This window comes from Leucopleurus acutus (genome assembly GCF_964270905.1).
Source record: "Leucopleurus acutus genome assembly, chromosome: 8".
Classification (NCBI taxonomy): domain Eukaryota; kingdom Metazoa; phylum Chordata; class Mammalia; order Artiodactyla; family Delphinidae; genus Leucopleurus; species Leucopleurus acutus.
This window is the reverse complement of record NC_139151.1, coordinates 26,369,231-26,388,243: the sequence shown is the minus strand read 5'-3', so window position 1 is coordinate 26,388,243 and position 19,013 is coordinate 26,369,231. Positions and strand designations below refer to the sequence as shown.

The 19,013-nt window shown below is 34.4% G+C and overlaps 1 protein-coding gene across 1 annotated transcript in view; it reads left to right on the top strand.

Moving 5' to 3' along the window:
• Nucleotides 1-19,013, top strand: part of GUCY1A2 (guanylate cyclase 1 soluble subunit alpha 2) — a gene marked incomplete at its 5' end in the record, with an annotated part of 393,444 nt that overhangs the window by 168,066 nt on the left and 206,365 nt on the right. The window contains one exon of the mRNA XM_082844096.1: nt 388-873. Within this exon, the coding sequence (XP_082700222.1) occupies nt 388-873 (486 nt within the window). The remainder of the gene's footprint in view (nt 1-387; nt 874-19,013) is intronic.

Below are 19,013 nucleotides of genomic sequence, written 5' to 3'. Positions count from 1 at the left end.
TAAAGGCAGTTATATTGACAGATGGATTTATCTTAATTCTACTATTACTAAGCAGGTTGAAAGTTTTTGAACTGGCTCATGAACCAGTTTCATGATGTACCTGGGTGCAATTTCATTTTGACTGAAAATGTTTTGCTGTTTCATTTCTCATTGATCTTCCTTCCTTTCCATTGTGTTAAGAAAGTGACCAAGTGGGAAACAATAACAAATGTTTCTATTTAGAATCATAACTTATATTGGCCATAAATCACATTTAAATTTGCCTGTATGGATGCAGAAATTCAATAGAGCTAATTTCTTATTCTTCCTCTCCATCAGACAATAAATTAATTTTTGTGAACCAACTATGTGAATAGTGCTGATCAAAATTCTGTGTTAATTTTGCAGGTGATGGAAGTTAAAGGACAAATGATCCATGTCTCAGAATCAAATTCTATTTTATTCTTGGGTTCTCCATGTGTGGACAAGTTGGATGAACTCATGGGACGAGGGCTGCATCTCTCGGACATCCCTATCCATGATGCTACCCGAGATGTAATTTTGGTTGGTGAGCAGGCAAAGGCCCAAGATGGCTTGAAGAAGAGGATGGATAAATTAAAAGCAACTTTAGAAAGAACTCACCAGGCCCTAGAAGAAGAGAAAAAAAAAACAGTGGATCTTCTATATTCTATTTTCCCTGGTGATGTAGCCCAGCAATTGTGGCAAGGGCAGCAAGTGCAAGCCAGAAAGTTTGATGATGTCACCATGCTCTTTTCAGACATTGTTGGCTTCACAGCCATATGTGCCCAGTGTACCCCCATGCAAGTAATCAGCATGCTGAATGAACTATACACAAGATTTGACCACCAATGTGGATTTTTGGATATTTATAAGGTAATGGGGTTTAGTTACTTATATATAAATACTTTTTAGTAGTAAATTGTCATCTTCATTAAATTACAAGCATACAATCTATTTCTCTTTTAAAACTTGATAGTAAATTGTGGATAATTTTAATTTAGTAATATCAGTATTTATACAGAATACAAGTATTTCTGCTCTATGAGTAAACTTTCATTATGAGTTGATTTATACTATTGACATAACTAACTGTGAATCATGATATTGCTCAGTAAGGAAAAATTCTATAGAACTAGTACTCTAAATTCATTATTATCAAAAATAAATAAACTTGCTGAAATCTAGGCAACTTTTAACCATATAATTAGTTTTTCCTAAAGAGTAGGATTATGATATAAAGTAAAAGTTTTATATTGGCAGTTAAAAGGAAACAGCAATTTATGTTAAAACATGCATTGCATTGTGAGTTAAATCATGGTTAATCGGTATTTTGCTCTTCACTGTCAATTAATTGAGGTTCCTCTAATTCTGAAAGAATACATGTAAATATTCTAGCTATTATCCAAATAACCAATGGTTTTTAGTTGTAAGCACCTTAATTTTCCAAGCTACTTAATGGAAGAGTTTTGAAAATGTATACAAGTCATCATATGTTAGTCTAATTTGGCAAACTCCTTATTAATTTCTTATTAAAATTATAGCAATATTTTGAGTGATTCAGCTTCATGTCTATGTATTGAATAACTGTAACTTTACATAAAATTTCACATGGATTGCAAAATGTCAGGGTGCATGGCTTTTTGTTTTTAATATGGAGGACAGCAATTACTTTTAGTACAAACAAACTAGTGAATTTTAGATTATTTTTTCTTCTTTACTAATCATCTAGACTTCTACTTCTTTCATAGTATGATCTACACATAAACAGATTCAGAAAGAATCTGTTTCACATTTTAGTTTCATATTATGATCCAGAGGGTGTTTTCATTTAGGTGTATCTCCTTTATGGAAAGATGTTCACTAGTTCCATTATGTATGATATACAACAAGTGTTAAATATTTTAGAAAGCCTCCTCTGAGTGGTAAACCCTCAGTGTGACATATGTATGAGGATTTGCTTTGTTATACAAAATAAGAGTTTTTATAAATTATATTTAACTTCCTTATAGTTTATTTTTATGTAATTTATGGCATAGGCAGCCAAATGTCTGGTCCTAAACCAGAGACATGATGAGTCTATCACTGTCAATTCCAGAAGAGAGAGCAGATTGTCCTGAATTTCCAGCACTCTTTTTCCTTCAGACTTTGGGCACTACTTTTTTTGGCCACCCTGCTTGCGGGATCATAGTTCCCTGACCAGGGATTGAACCTGCATGACAGTGATAGCATGGAGTCTTAACCACTGGACCACCAGAGAATTCTCCAGACTTTGGGCACTATTGCACCAAGCTCTGCAACCACAATCACTTCCTTCTAAATCATTGATTTGCAGTGTTAGTTTCCTTCAGCTAAAGTAGTCATATGTTTTTGTGGCTCTAAGTCTGTGCAACTAAATGAGCATGAAAAATAGATTCTTTTCTGGCAAAACATGGAAATCCCTGATTTAAATATAAGTATCAGTTTGGCTTTGAGAAAAGAAAAAATGTGATATCTTCTGAGGGTACAAAAACAATTTCAAGTTTTAAAAATACAGTTCATTTTACAGACATCAAGTCTTCCTTCCCTGGAGATAAGCTAGGACACCTCACAGAAAAAGAAAATCTGTGGGAATATACTGAATGACTTCAAATTTTCCTATATTTTATTAAACTGATAAGGTTCATATAGTTATAAATAATTATCAGCATGTTTTAAATTACAGAATGGATCTACTCATTCTCAGGTACTCAAGACTCTGCTTTCCATATTTCATATATATATTGAAAAGTAAACAAAACAGTTAGGTTCACAGATTCTCTTAAACTGAACTTTCTTATGAAATTTTAGCAATAAATTATAAGGTAAAATGATACCAGAGCCAGGTGTGTTTTTTTAATTTGTTTTTTTAATTGAATGTACGATCCTTTAAATCCTATAGCGCTTTACAGTTTTCAAAAGTTTCATACATATGATTTTATACAGTACCACAGTACCCCTTTTTTTTACCCCATCCCAATTTTGCCGCTCCTCCGTTCACTCTCCCCATTGGTAACAACTAGTTTGTTCTCTATATCTGTGATGTCTGCTTCTTTTTTGTTTTATTCACTAGTTTGTTGTATTTTTTAGATTCCATATGTAAGTGATATCATACAGTATTTGTCTTTCTCTGTCTGACTTATTTCACTTAGCATAATGCTCTCTAAGTCCATCCATGTTGCTACAAATGGCAAAATTTCATTCTTTTTATGGCTGAGTAGTATTCTGTTGTCTACATATACCACATCTTTATCCATTCATCTGTTGATGGACACTTAGGTTGCTTCCATTCCTTGGCAATTGTAAATAATGTTGCTAGCAACTTTGGGGTGCAAGAATCTTTTTGAATTACTCTTTTTGTTTCTTTATGATATATACCCAGGTGTGGAATTGCTGGATCATTTTGTAGTTCTGTATTTTGTTTTTTGAGCAACCTCAAAACTGGTTACTGCTGCACCAATTTACCCGCACAGTGGCTGCACCAATTTACTTTCCCACCAACAGTGTAAGAGGGTTCCCTTTTCTTCACATCCTTGCTAACATTTGTTATTTGTTTTCTTTTTGATGATAGCCATTCTGACCTGTGTGAGGTGATATCTTGTTGTGGGTTTGATTTGCATTTCTCTTATGATTAGCAATATTGAGCATCTTTTCATGTGCCTGTTGGTCATCTGCATTTCCTCTTTGGAAAAATGTCTATTCAGTTCTTCTGCCCATTTTTAATCAGGTTGTTTGTGTTTTTGATGTTGAGTTTTATAAGCTGTTTATATGTGTTGGATTTTAACCCCTTATTGGTCATATCATTTGCAAATATCTTCTGTGTTCAGTAGATTGGCATGGAGAGAACATACCTTAACATGAAAAAGGCCATATATGAAAACCCAACAACTAACGTTGTACATTATACTCAATGGTGAAAAGATGAAAGCATTTCCTCTAAGATCAGGAGCAAGACAAAGATGTTCACTCTCACCACTTTTATTCAACATAGTTTGGGAAGTCCTAGACATGACAATCATAAGAAGAAAAGAAAATAAAAAGAATCCAAATTGGAAAAGAAGAAGCAAAACTGTCACTGTTTGCAGATGTCATGATACTATAAATAAAAAACCTAAAGATGTCACCAGAAAACTACTAGAGCTCATCAATGAATTTGGTAAAGTTACAGGATACAAAGTTAATATACAGAAATCTGTTGCATTTCTATACACTAACAACAAAATATCAGAAAGAGAAATTAAAGAAACAATTCCATTTACCATCGCATCAAAAAGAATAAAATACCTAGGAATAAACCTACCTAAGGAGGTAAAAGTCCTGTACTCGGAAAACTATAAGACACAGATGAAAGAAATTGAGGATGACACAAACAGATGGAAAGATATACTGTGTTATTGGATTGGAAGAATCAATATTGTTAAAAGGACCATACTACATCAGGCAATCTATAGATTTAATGCAATCCCTATCAAAACACCAATGACATTTTTTACAGAACTAGAACAAATAATTTTAAAATTTATGTGGAAACACAAAAGACCACAAATAGCCAAAACAATCTTGAGAAAGAAAAATGGAGCTAGAAGAAACAACTCCATAGCTGACTTCAGACTATACTACAAAGCTACAGTCATCAAAACCATATGGTACTGGCACAAAAACAGACACATAGATCAGTGGAACATAACAGAGGACCCCGAAGTAAATTCACACAGTTTTAGTCAATTAATCTGTGACAGAGGAAGCAAGGATATACAATGGAGAAAATATATTCTCTTCAATAAGTCGTACTGGGAAAAATGGACAGTTACTTGTAAAAGAATGAAATTAGAACATTCTCTAACACCATATACAAAAATTAACTCAAAATGGATTAAGGACCTAAATGTAAGGCTGGATACTATAAAACTCCTAGAGGAAAACATAGGCAGAACATTCTTTGACAGAAATTTCAGCAATATTTTTGGGGATCTATCTCCTAATGTTAACAAAAGCAAAAAATAAACAAATGGGACCTGATTAAACTTAAAATATTTTGCACAGCAAAGGAAACCATCAACAGAGCCAGGTATTTTTAATGTATCTCCAATACTAGTGTGCATATGTATCTGGTATGATAGGTGTATACGGTGGCTTTGATGTTTACTCAGGCTTATGGAGGTTGAATCTGGGGGATCCAGACTGGGAAACACAATATGTGCTGAAGCCAGATTAATGATATGGCCAGAGAGACGGAAGGACAAATAAAGAGAATATTACCCTTGTTTAGGATAAAATGAAGTATCAATACATTATGATAACTACATTAGAGGTATATAATTTAGAAATTCTCAATCTGACCAGCCTAATTTAAGGTTTCTAATTATTGTAATCTTTCCAGCTTATTTTCTAAAATATTTACAGAGTGCTATTTTATACCAAGAACTATTTGCTAAAATTTTAATTGCTATTGAAAAAATCCCAAAGGTGACAGAATTTTTTTAAGGATTATAAATCTGCTGATTTTATAAAATTCATAAGTATTTTGTTGGATTTAAAGTATGTGTAGAATTTTTGGTGGAATAATTATACCACAGAGATAAATAAGGGATAACTCACTTTTGTTTTATGTTAGAAAAGTGAAAGGAAACCAAGTAAAGCTGAATGTTAAGAAAAAAGAACTAGAGAACTAGAGAGAGGGCCTCACAGGGGGCATTCAAAGTCTGTTACATGCAACAAGACTCCAGTCTCTAAATTTATTTGTTGCCCTTCTCTTGATCATCTTATCTCATGTTTTCCTATCATAAGGGATATGATGCAGTGATGAATTATAATGCCAGAATTTAACAAAATTAGGCCATAATAAGAAGGTTCTGCTAAAATAATCATGCTTCCTATAAAGTAGGAGGTTAAGGAAGATGCTGTATATTTTACTGTGCATATTGCAAGCATTGAGAAAATTAGTCTTTAAAAATGCTTGACTGGCAAGATGTTACAGGTGTATGACTGCTAAATAAGAACAAGATAAATTGAAGGAAGCATGGATTATAATTTTGATCTCATAATTAGAAAAGCAAATATTCAGCAAATAGTCAACATAATATATTATATAATATTTTGCTCCTCAGGTTTTATAGGAGGTAGAGAATAAATAAAATAAAGAACAAGTAACTCTAACTATTTAAGTCAATTGTATATAGATAATAATAAATAATAACTAAATGTAGTAATAATAGTATTGGATGTTGAAGCAAAATAATGTGAGTTTTGCCTCATTTTATATTTTTGTCTTTGCCAAGCCCTTTAGTTTGAAATAGAGGAGAAGTAAAGAGGACGATGAATCTTTCTCCATGCTCCTCATTGCATTCAGCCAAGGCTGCAGTTTCCCAGTGCTGTCTTAAATACACTCCTTATAGCTCTCACCTTTCACCTTTAACACTTTCTTAATTTCCCTCCCGTTCTATAAACTGTAAAGTTAAGATTAGCACCTGGTGTATAGTAGTAAATGGACATGTTAGTTGTCATTTTTTTCTCAGATAGGTACATTTGGACATATGGGAGTGTGTATGTGTTATGTGATTATTTTGTATGTTTTTGTATGTACATAAATAAAGTGTACTCAGTGCTTATTAGAAAAGAATAAAATATGATCTCATTTAATACTCCATGACTAACATGTGGACTTGTTACATTATCTCCATTTTCAGATAAATAATCTAAATTTCAGAGAAGTTAAATAATCCAGATAATATTGCTATTGAATCAGAATTTGAACCGACACTTGTCTGATTCTAAAAATCTCCAATTTTCCCACAAGTTTTAGGCTGTGGAAAAAGATCTAGACAAAGATCAAATAATAGCAAAAGTGGAAACTGTTTCAAAACTATTTTACGTGATCAGTAACTATAGTTGTACTATCAAATGATAAGGAAAACATTATGACAACATAACCCAATTCCACTCCCATCTCTTGAGTCGCAAATAGTTCAGAGTTCTGAGAAGCTGCATCTTTAAAAGTTAGGGACTCTTCCATTTGCCATACTCCCTTTTTGTCAGAAACTAGCTAGCATCTTCTCCCTTAATTTCTCTTATGGAGAAGTAGTGTACCAAGGAAACAGTGGGATCAGTGATCCCAAGTGCAGGCAATAAGGAGTATAATTTTAAAAGAATGAAACAATAAAAGTTGATATTTTTTAAAATCACCTTGGCCAGGCAACTCTAAAGCATGTTAGTAATAAAATACTTTCCTCTCCTGGGGTGGGAGTAGAGAGGCATTCCCATCACAAACTCCAAACCTGGTTTACAAATGTTTGTAGAGTTAAACGCTGAGTATCAGTGTCAGGCTTGGGTTGGGAAGAAAGAGTAGAAAGACAGGATGGGGCAACCAGGACATGCCAGGACCAGAATTTTGTTAGATCATGGAATCTGATGTTGAGATCTAAAAACCAACAACACAAAGTTCATATTGGCAAGGGAATACAAGTATTGTAAGTCCAGGTGGAAGAGCTGAGTCCAGCAAAGTAGGAAGGAACAGAAATCCAGGCTTACTCTTAGGGAATGCAAGACCTTGGGACTGGACACAAAGATTATGGGAACTGGATACCAGGTAACAAGTATGAAGATAGGCATCAGGACAAACTTTGATGGGAACTAGCATCTTTTCCCTGGGCAGGAAAGACTTGAAGTCAGAGGATGCATACAACCTCCACTATAGAGTCAAAGGGAAACCAAATATGGCAACCTCAAAGGAATATAGAGATGTCTGCTGAGCTTTTAAATTCTAAAACAGAAATTAAACCTACAGAGAAGCCAGAGTTATCAGGTTCATTCTATCCACTCTTGAAAATAAATTGACTGTATTTGGGGGCACTCTTGGCATGAATAAAATTTGAAAATTGCTGAACACCTTGAGTTCTGAAAATCTCAAAGACCAGTGGAAGCACTTTGTTGACTTTACAAGCTCAAAACCTCCATAAATACAATACCAATAAAGGGCTAGAAAAACCATTAAGATCATGTATCCCACTTAATTTATATAAGTAGATGTTAAATATCCATGATGGAAAGGTTTATGTATAAGATGATCAGAGTTCAGTTTTGAGTGAACTTGTTAATATCGCAGGGAAATTGAGAATCAGACAAACTCTTTGGATTCAGACATCTTGGTGAAGACCACTTGGGCTTTGCACAACTGATATGCTAGCATTTTGTAAACTTGATAAGGACCTCTTTCAGACTTGAATCTCCATCTTTAACCTCCCTGATAAGAGCTGAAAGCAGATGTTTCTCATATAAAGTTACAAAGCTACAGAACACTATGCCTCAAGAAGTTTGATTTGTCTTAACATTTGATTAGTATGGAGTTACTAAAACCACTGTTCACTGGACTTCAGCCAGGCTTCAGAAAACGAAGTAGAATGTCAAGAATAAACTTTCAGTGTGAATTGAGGATTTTGCAGGAAAAAACAAAATGAAATGCTTCCTTTCCCCCTCATTTTGCCTTATGATAAAATAGCACTTTAAAGTACTTAGGTATTAGGTTATTCTTAGAATTTTATAAATATTTATATATTTTACTCCATTTTCCAGCAATAAATACCAGTTCCATTTAGTAGAGAGTGACTGGTTCATTTTCCCCTAAGATTTACATATTTTCTGCTTCATTGATCAGTGCACACTTTTGAAATTGAAAACTACTAAAGATTTATACTAGTTCTTTTTAGTGGCTTCCATCAATGTCAATGCCATTTACTTTTGCAGCTATATTATTGGAAATAAGGTAACAGTGTCTTCTAGTAAGTCTAAAAGAGAGGAACTTCTGAAGTAAGATAATCAGTTCATTTATTCACTCATTCAATAAACATTTTTGACTCACTCATTTGACAACAGGGCATGACTCTCATAGAAGCCTACAGAATGTTTTGGAATTAGTAATATATATATATAGGGGTATAGTTGCTTTACACTGTTGTGTTAGTTTCTGCTGTACAACAAAGTGAATCAGCTATATGTATACATATATGCCCTCCCTCTTGGACCTCCCTCCCACCGCATCCCCATCCCACCCATCTAGGTCCCCACAGAGCACCGAGCTGAGCTCCCTGTTTTATACAGCAGGTTCCCTCTAGCTACCTATTTTACATGTAGTAGTGCATATATGTCAATCCCAATCTCCCAATTCATCCCAACCCCCCTCCACCCTGTGTCCACATGTCCATTCTCTAAGTCTGCGTCTCTATTCCTGCCTTGAAAATAGGTTCCTTTAAAAACTAAAAATAGAACTACCATATGACCCAGTAATCCCACTACTGGGCATATACCCTGAGAAAACCATAATTCAAAAATTCACATGCACCCCAATGTTCATTGCAGCATTATTTACAATAGCCAGGGCATGGAAGCAACCTAAATGTCCATCAGCAGAGGAATGGATAAAGAAAATGTGGTACATGTATACAATGGAATATTACTCAGCCATTAAAAGGAACAAAATTGGGTCATTTGTAGAAACGTGGATGGAAGTTACAAATATACATTAATGCAAGAGAAAAACAAATATTGTATATTAATGCATAAATGTGGAATCTAGAAAAAATGGTACAGATGAACCTATTTGCAGAGCAGGAATAGTATTTTTTTAGCACAATTTTAATGAGTAGAAAACTAATTTATATTCTTTAGAAGGAAGGTGAAAGTCAAAGGTAAGTGTTTTGTTCTGATAACTTTTCTACTGGGGGGATTATATTGTCAGTTTCAACATACCATAATGCCCTAAAAATTAACTGACAATGGTTTTGTCTCATTTGTAGTTTTTCTTTTGTCAAGTGCTTAGGCTGGAGATAAGAGAGAAAAAGAGAAGAGAATGTATTCTTCTCCACATCACTCTCATTCCATTTAGCTAAAATTGTGGAATCCCAGTGCTATCTTAAGTACATTATTTGGAGTTCTCATCTTTCTACCTTTAACCACTTATTTTATCTCTGTGCTTCAGTTGCACCACCTGTAAATAAAGAAAAAATTACCTATGTTCATAGTTATTTTTTTAAGCTTTTAAATTAAATGAATGTAAAAATGCTTGTGACAGTGTCTAGTCCATTGTAGTAAATATAAATGTTAATTACCCTTTCTCAAATAGCTGATCTGAGCATATATGGTGAGTGGTTGTATGTTTTATATGTATATGCTGATATGTCCATGTATTTGTATGTATATAAATATTGTATAGCCAGTGGTTATTAGAAATAGATAAAATGCTTATTTCCTTAGGTTCATTTTTCCAGGTTATTAGAATTACATCTTATGCCAGAGAAAACTGTGAAGGCAGAGTAGGGAGAAAGGTAAAAAGAGGAGGCAAAAAAGATAGCTCCCTGAAATGCATTATTTATGTCATCTTCACTGGGTCCTCATGGATCCTCATTCTTGAAGATGGATCCATATTCTGCCTTCATAGATCATTTTAATCTGAATAACCTGTTACAATATGCAATTTATGAAGATAACAGTGTTTCTTAAAGTAATATTGGATTGTGCAAGATCTATGACCAACACTGTGAAGCTAAAGCTAAAATGTTTATTTTTTTACACTCTAATATGGCATCCTTCTGTATTCAGAGAACATTTTCTTTTAGTGTTGTGACAAATTCTGAAGACAGTTAGAAGGCTAAAGCAATTTGGATTGCCAAGCAGAAATCAAAATTGATGAATTTCTTGCTGAATTTAACGAAGTGTTTTGGGATGTTGTTTTTCGTCTGTATTGATTTTCAATTTTCTTTATTTTATTTATAGGGCTTCTATTAAATATTTTACAGAGTGGTTAATAATACCCAGTGTTTCCATTTTGAAATGAAGCTTGGTATAAGTTTTTTAACCTTGACATTTCTGCATAATTTTATATTATTTTCGTTATAAATTTTTTTTTCTTTTTTTTAAGTTGAGGTATAGTTAATTTACAATATTATATGTTTCAAGTGTGCAACAGTGACATAATTTTTAAAGGTTATGCTCCATTTATAGTTATTCTAAAATCTATTCCCTGTGCTGTACAATATATCCTTGTAGCTTATTTATTTTAAACATAGCAGTTTGTACCTCTCAACCCCCTATCCCTATCTTGTCCCTCCATCATTTCCTCTCCCCACTGGCAACCACTAGTTTGTTCTCTATATCTGTGAGTCTGCTTCTTTTTTTGTGATATTCAATAGTTTGTTGAACTTTTTAGATTTCACTTATAAGTAATTTCATACAGCATGTGCCTTTCTCTGACTGACTTATTTCACTAAGCATAATACCCTCCAAGTTTATCCATGTTATTGCAAGTGGCAAAGTTTCATTCTTTTTTGTCCCTGAATAGTAAGTAGTCCATTGTGAGATATATATACATATATATATATATATATATATATGTATATATATCACATATATATAATATATATAATCAATATCCATTCATTATCAATATCCATTCTTCTGATGATGCACACTTAGGTTGCTTCTGTGTACTGGTTATTGTAAATAGTGGTGCCATGAACATTGGGGTGCATATATATTTTCAAATTAATTTTTTTTTTTGCTTTCTTTGGCTATATACCTAGGAGTGGAATCACTGGATTATGTGGTAGTTCTACTTTTAGTTTTTTGAGGAACTACCATACTGTTTTCCACAGTGGCTGCAGCAATTTACATTCTTGCCAACAGTGTACCAGGTTTCCCTTTTCTCCAAAGCCTCACCAACATTTGTTATTTGTGGTCTTTTTGATGATAGCCATTCTGGCAGGTGTGAGGTGATACCTCATCGTGGTTTTTATTTGCCTTTCTTTGATGATTAGCAACATTGAGCATCTTTTCATGTCCCTGTTGATGATTTGTATGTCTCCTTTAGAAAAATGTCTATTTGGATCTTCTGACCATTTTTTAGTCGTTTTTTGTTTGTTTTGTCTTATTTTCTGCTGTTGAGTTGTATGAGCTGTTTATATATTTTGGATATTAACCCCTTATCATTATTTGCATATATTTTCTCCCATTCCATAGGTTGTCTTTTCATTTTGTCAGTGGTTTCCTTTGCTGTGCAAAAGCTTTTTTTTTTTTTCCGTGGGTTTACTCATTTATTTTCTGAATATGAAGAATTATATTGATTGATTTTTGTAGTAGCTTTTTAAAGATATAATTCATGTACCACACAATTCACCTATTAAAGTGTAGAATTCAAGGGCTGTTAGGGTATCCACAGATATCAAAAAAACAGCACAATCAATTTTAGAATATTTTCATCTCCCCAAGAAATGCACCCCTTAGGTATTGCCTCCCAATGCCCCTATGTCCCCCTGACCCAGGCAAACACTAATATACTTTCTGGATGAAAAATCTATGTATTTGCCAATTCTGGACATTTCATATAAATGGAATCACAGAATATGTGGTCCTTTGTATTTGGATTCTCTCATTTACCATACAGCTTTTTTTTAGTTGTAGTAACATACACATAACATAAAATTTATCATTTTTACAATTTATAATGCATTTAGTGCATTCACATTGTTGTACAATCATTACCATTATCTTTAGAACTTTTTCATCATCCCAAACAGAAGCTCTGTACTGATTAAACAATAGTTCCCCAGTACTCCCTCAAGCCCATGGTAACCACTATTCTACTTTCTCTCTATGAATTTACCTATTCTAGGTACCTCATATAAGTAGAATTGTATAATTGTTGTCCTTCTGTCTGGCTTATTTCAATTACCATAATGTTTTCAAAGTTTATCTATGTTGTAGCATGTATCAGAATTTATTTTTAAGACTGAGTAATATACCATTGTATGTATATGCCACATTTTGTTTATCCATTCATTGGTTGATGGACACTTGTGTTGCTTCCACTTTTGGTTATTGTGAGTAATGCCACTATGAACATGGGTGTACAAATACCTGTTTAAGTCCCTGCTTTCAATTCTTTTGAGTATATATCTAAGAGTGGAACTGCTGAATCATAAGTGCTTCTATAAATTTTAGAGGAACTGCCATAACGTTTTGCATAGCAGCTGCACCATTTTACACTCCCGTAAGCAATGCACAAGCATTCCAGTTTCTCCACATTCTTGCCAACATTTGTTATTTTCTGTTTCATTGATAACAACCATCCTAATGGGTATGAAATGATATCTCATTGTAGTTTTGGTTTGAATTTCCCCAATGATAAATGATGTTGAGCATCTTTTCATATGCTTATACTAACCATTTTTTGTTAGATACATATTTTGCAAATATTTTCGTCAATTTATGGCCTGCCTTTTCATTTTTGAATTAAGTTTTTTTTTTTTTTTTTTTTGCGGTACGCGGGCCTATCACTGTTGTGGCCTCTCCCATTGTGGAGCACAGGCTCAGGACACGCAGGCTCGGCATCCATGGCTCACAGGCCCAGCTGCTCCGCGGCATGTGGGATCTTCCCAGACCGGGGCACGAACCCATGTCCCCTGCATCAGCAGGCAGACTCTCAACCACTGCGCCACCAGAGAAGCCTGAATTATGTCTCTTTTGTTGAGAAGTAGTTTTAAGTCTGTATTTTGTCTTTTAATCATGTCTATGGTTTTTATTTTATATTTTTTAATAGATATTTATTGGAGTATAATTGTGTCACAATACTGTGTTAGTTTCTGTTGGAAAACAAAGTGAACCAGCCATATGCATACATATGTCCCCATTCCCCTCCCTCTTGAGCCTCCCACCCATCCTCCCTATCCCACCCCTCTAGATCAGCGTGAAGCACCGAGCTGATCTCCCTGTGCTGCTCCCCACTAGCTGTTTTACATTTGGTAGTGTATAAATGTTGATGCTACTCTCACTTCGCCCCAGCTTCCCCCTCCCACCCTGTGTCCTCAAGTCCATTCTCTATGTTTATATCTTTATTCCTACCCTGCAACTAGGTTAATCAGTACCTTTTATTTTATTTTCTTTTACATTCCACATATATACGTTAGCATATGGTATTTGTTTTTCTCTTTCTGACTTATTTCACTCAGTATGACAGACTCTAGGTCCATCCACCTCAATACAAATAACTCAATTTCGTTTCTTTTTATGGCTGAGTAATATTCCATTGTATATATGTTCCATATCTTCTTTATCCATTCACCTGTCAATGGACATTTAGGTTGGTTCCATGTCCTGGCTATTGTAAATAGTGCTGCAATGAACATTGTGGTACCTGTCTCTTTTTGAATTATGGTTTTCTAAGTGTATATGCCCAGTAGTGGGACTGCTGGGTCATATGGTAGTTCTATTTTCAGTTTTTTAAGAAACCTCCGTACTGTTTTCCATAGTGGTTGTATCAATTTACATTCCCACCAACAGTGCAGGAGGGTTCCTTTTTCGCCACACCCTTCCCAGCATTTATTGTTTCTACATTTTTGGATAATGGTCATTCTCACCTGTGTGAGGAGATGCCTCACTGTTGTTTTGATTTACATTTCTCTAATGATTAGTGATGTTGAGCATCTTCTCATGTGCCTCTTGGCCATCTGTCTGTCTTCTTTGGTGAAATGGCTACTTAGGTCTTCTGTCCATTTTTTACTGCATTGTTTGTTTTTTTGATATTGTGCTCCATGTGCTGTTTGTATATTTTGGAGATTAATTCTTTGTCTGTTGTTTCATTAGAAAATATTTTCTCCCATTCTGAGGGTTGTCTTTTTGTCTTGTTTATGGTTTCCTTTGCTGTGCAAAAGCTTTTAAGTTTAATTAAGTCCCATTTGTTTATTTTTGTTTTTAATTTCCATTACTCTAGGGGGTGGATCAAAAAAGATCTTGCTTGGTTTATGTCATAGAGTGTTTATCCTATGTTTTCCTCTAAGAGTTTTATAGTGTCTGGTCTTACATTTAAGTCTTTAATCCATTCGGAGTTTATTTTTGTGTATGGTGTTAGGGAGTGTTCTAATTTCATTCTTTTACATGTAGCTGTCCGGTTTTCCCAGCACCACATATTGAAGAGGCTGTCTTTTCTTCATTGTATGTTTTTGCCTCCTTTGTCATAAATTAGATGCCCATATGTGTGTGGGTTTTTCTCTGCACTTTCTATCCTGTACCACTGATATATATTCCTGTTTTTGTGCCAGTACCATATTGTCTTGATTACTGTAGCTTTGTGATATAGTTTCAAGTCGGGGAGCCTGATTCCTTCCAACTCCATTTTCTTTACCAAGATTGCTTTGGTTATTTGGGGTTTTTTGTGTTTCCATGCAAATTGTGAAATTTTTTGTTCTAGTTCTGTGAAAAATGCCATTGGTCGTTTGATAGGGATTGCATTGATTCTGTAGATTGCTTTGGGTAGTATAGTCATTTTCACAATATTGATTCTTCCAATCCAAGAACATGGTATATTTCTCCATCTGTTTATGTCATCTTTCATTTCTTTCATCAGTGTTTTATAGTTTTCTGAGTACAAGTCTTTCGCCTCCATTGGCAGGTTTATTCATAGGTATTTTTATTCTTTATGTTTCTATGGTAAATGGGAGTGTTTCCTTAATTTCCCTTTCTGATTTTTCATTGTTGGTGTATAGGAATGCCAGAGATTTCTGTGCATTAATTTTGTATCCTGCAACCTTACCACATTCATTGATTAGCTCTAGTAGTTTTCTGGTAGCATCTTTAGGATTCTCTATGTATAGTATCATGTCATCTACAAACAGTGAGAGTTTTACTTCTACTTTTCCAATTTAGATTCCTTTTATTTCTTTTTCTTCTCTGAATGCCATGGCTAGGGCTTCAAAAACTACGTTGAATATGAGTGGCGGGAGTGGACATCCTTGTCTTGTTCCTGATCTTAGTGGAAATCCTTTCAATTTTTCACCATTGAGTATGATGCTTGCTTTGGGTTTGTTGTATATGGCCTTTATTATGAGTTAGGCTCCCTCTATGCCCTATGCCCATTTTCTGGAGAATTTTTATCGTAAATGGGTGTTGAATTTTGTCAAAATATTTTTCTGCATCTATTGAGATGATCATATGGTTTTCTTTCCTTAGTTTGTTAATGTGGTGTATCACATTGATTGGTTTGTGTATATTGAAGAATTCTTGCAACCCTGGGATAAATTCCACTTGTTCATGGTGTATGATCCTTTTAATGTGTTGTTGGATTCTGTTTGCTAGTATTTTGTTCAGGATTTTTGCATCTATGTTCATCAGTGATATTGGTCTGTAATTTTCTTTTCTTCTGATTTCTTTTTCTGGTTTTGGTATCAAGGTGATTGTGGCTTCATAGAATGAATTTGGAGTGTTTCTCACTCTGCAATTTTTGGAGGAGTTTGAGAAGGATCAGTGTTATCTCTGCTCTAAATGTTTGATAGAATTTGCCTGTGAAGCCATCTGATCCTGGACTCTTTTTTGTTGGAATATTTTTGATTACAGTTTCAATTTCATTACTTGTAATAGGTCTGTTTATGTTTTCTAATTCTTCCTGGTTCAGTCTTGGAAATTTTTAATTTTCCAAGAAGTTGTCCATTTCTTCCAGGTTGTCCATTTTATTGTCATATTGTTGTTTGTAGTAGTCACTTAAATCCTTTGTATTTCTGCACTGTCAGTTGTGATTTTTCCTTTTTCATTTCTAATTTTATTGAATTTCATCCTCTCCCTTTTTTTCTTGATGAGTCTGGCTAATGGTTTATCAATTTTGTTTACCTTCTCAAACAACAAGCTTTTATTTTTATTGATCTTTGCTATTATTTTCTTCATTTCTATTTCAGTTATTTCTGCTCTGATCTTTATGATTTCTTTCCTTCTACTGACTTTGGGTTTTCTTTGTTCTTCTTTCTCTAGTTGTTTTAAGTATATGGTTAGATTGTTTATTTGAGGTGTTTCTTGCTTCTTGAGGTGAGATTGAATTGCTATAAACTTTGCACTTAGAACCTCTTTTGCTGTGTCCCATAGGTTTAGGGTCATCATGTTTTCGTTGTCCTTTGTCTGTGTATTTTTAAATTTCTTGTTTGATTTCTTCAGGGGTCTCTTGGTTATTTAATAGCGCACTGTTTAGCCTCCATGTATTTGTGTTGTTTTCAGTTTTTTTTCCCTGTAATTGATTTCCAATATCATAGTGTTGTGGTCAGAAATGATGCTTGATACTATTTCAATTCTCTTAAATTTTCTGAGGCTTGATCTGTGACCCAAGTTATGATCTATCCTGGAGAATGTTCCATGTACACTTGAGAAGAAAGTATATTCTGCCACTTTGGCGTGGAATGTTCTATAAATATCAATTAAATCTATCTGATCTATTGTGTCATATAAAGCTTGTGTTTCCTCATTTATTTTCTGTTTGGATGATCTGTCCATTGGTGAAAGTGGGGTGTTAATGTCCCCTACTATTTTTGTGTTACTGTCAATTTGTCCTTTCATGGTTGTTAGCATTTGCCTTATGTATTGAGGTGCTCCTCTGTTGAGTGCATAAACATTTATAATTGTCATATCTTCTTCTGGGATTGATCCTTTGATCATTATGTAGTGTCCCCCCTTATCTCTTGTAACAGTCTTTATTTTAAAGTCTATTTTATCTAATATGAGTATTGCTACTCCAGCTTTCTTTTGATTTCCATTTGCATGGAATAACTTTTTCCATTCCTTCACTTTCAGGTTGTATGTGTCACTAGGTCTGAAGTGGGTCTCTTGTAGACAGCATATATATGGGTCTTGTTTTTGTATCCATTCAGCCATTCTGTGTCTTTTGGTTAAGGCATTTAATACATTTACGTTCAAGGTTATTATCGATATGTATGTTTCTATTACTATTTTCTTAATTGTTTGGCTTTGTTTTTGTGGGTCTTTTTCTTCTTTTGTGTTTCCCTCCTAGAGAAGTTTCTTTAGCATTTGTTCTAAAGCTGGTTTGGTGGTGCTGAATTCTCTTAGCTTTTGCTGGTCTGAAAAGCTTTTGATTTCTCCATCAAAACTGAATGAGATCCTTGCTGGGTAGAGTAATCTTGGTTGTAGGTTTTCTTTCATCACTTTAAGTATATCCTGCCACTCCTTTCTGGCCTGCAGGGTTTCTGCTGAAAAATCCATTGATAACCTTATGGGGCTTCCCTTGTATGCTTTTTTTTTTCCCCCTTGCTACATTTAATATTTTTTCTTTAAATTTGATTTTTGGTAGTTTGATTAATATGTGTCTTGGTGTGTTTTTCCTAGGGTTTATCCTGTATGGGACTCCCTTTTCTTCCTGTACTTGGGTGACTATTTCCTTTCTCACGTTAGTGAAGTTTTCGACTATAATCTCTTCAAATATTTTCTCAGACTCTTTCTTTTTCTCTTCTTCTTCTGGACCCATATAATTCAAATGTTGGTGCATTTTGTGTTTCCCAGAGGTCTCTGAGATTGTCTTCAATTCTTTTCATTCTTTTTTCTTTATTCTGATCCTCGGCAGTTATTTCCACCATTTTGTCTCCAGCTCACTTATTCTTTCTTCTGCCTTGGTTACTCTGTTACTGATTCCTTCTAGTGTATTTTTCATTTCATTTATTGTGTTGTTCACCTCTGTTTCTTCGTTCTTTACTTCTTCTAGATCTTTGTTAAACATTTCTTGTATCTTCAATCTGTGCCTGCATTCTATTTCCGAGATTCTGGATCATCTTTACTATCATCGCTGAATTCATTTTCAGGTAGATTGCTTATTTCCTCTTCATCTATTTGGTCTTGTAGGTTTTTACCTTGCTCCTTCATCTGTGACATATTTTTTTGTCATCTCATTTTTTTTTTTTAAGAGTGGGATTATGTTCCTGTCTTACTGGTTGTTTGGCCAGAGGCTTCTAACACTGTAGTTTGTAGACTGTTGGGTAGAGCTGAGTCTTGGTGCTGAGATGAGGACCTCTGTGAGATATTCTAGTGAATATTCCCTGGAATCTGAGGTTCTCTGTTAGTCCAGTGGTTCGGATTCCGAGCTCCCACCACAGGAGCTTCAGCCCGACCCCTGGCTCATGAACCAAGATCCCACAAGCCACATGGGGTGGCAAAAAAGGAAAAAAAATAACAGAACAATAACAAAGTAA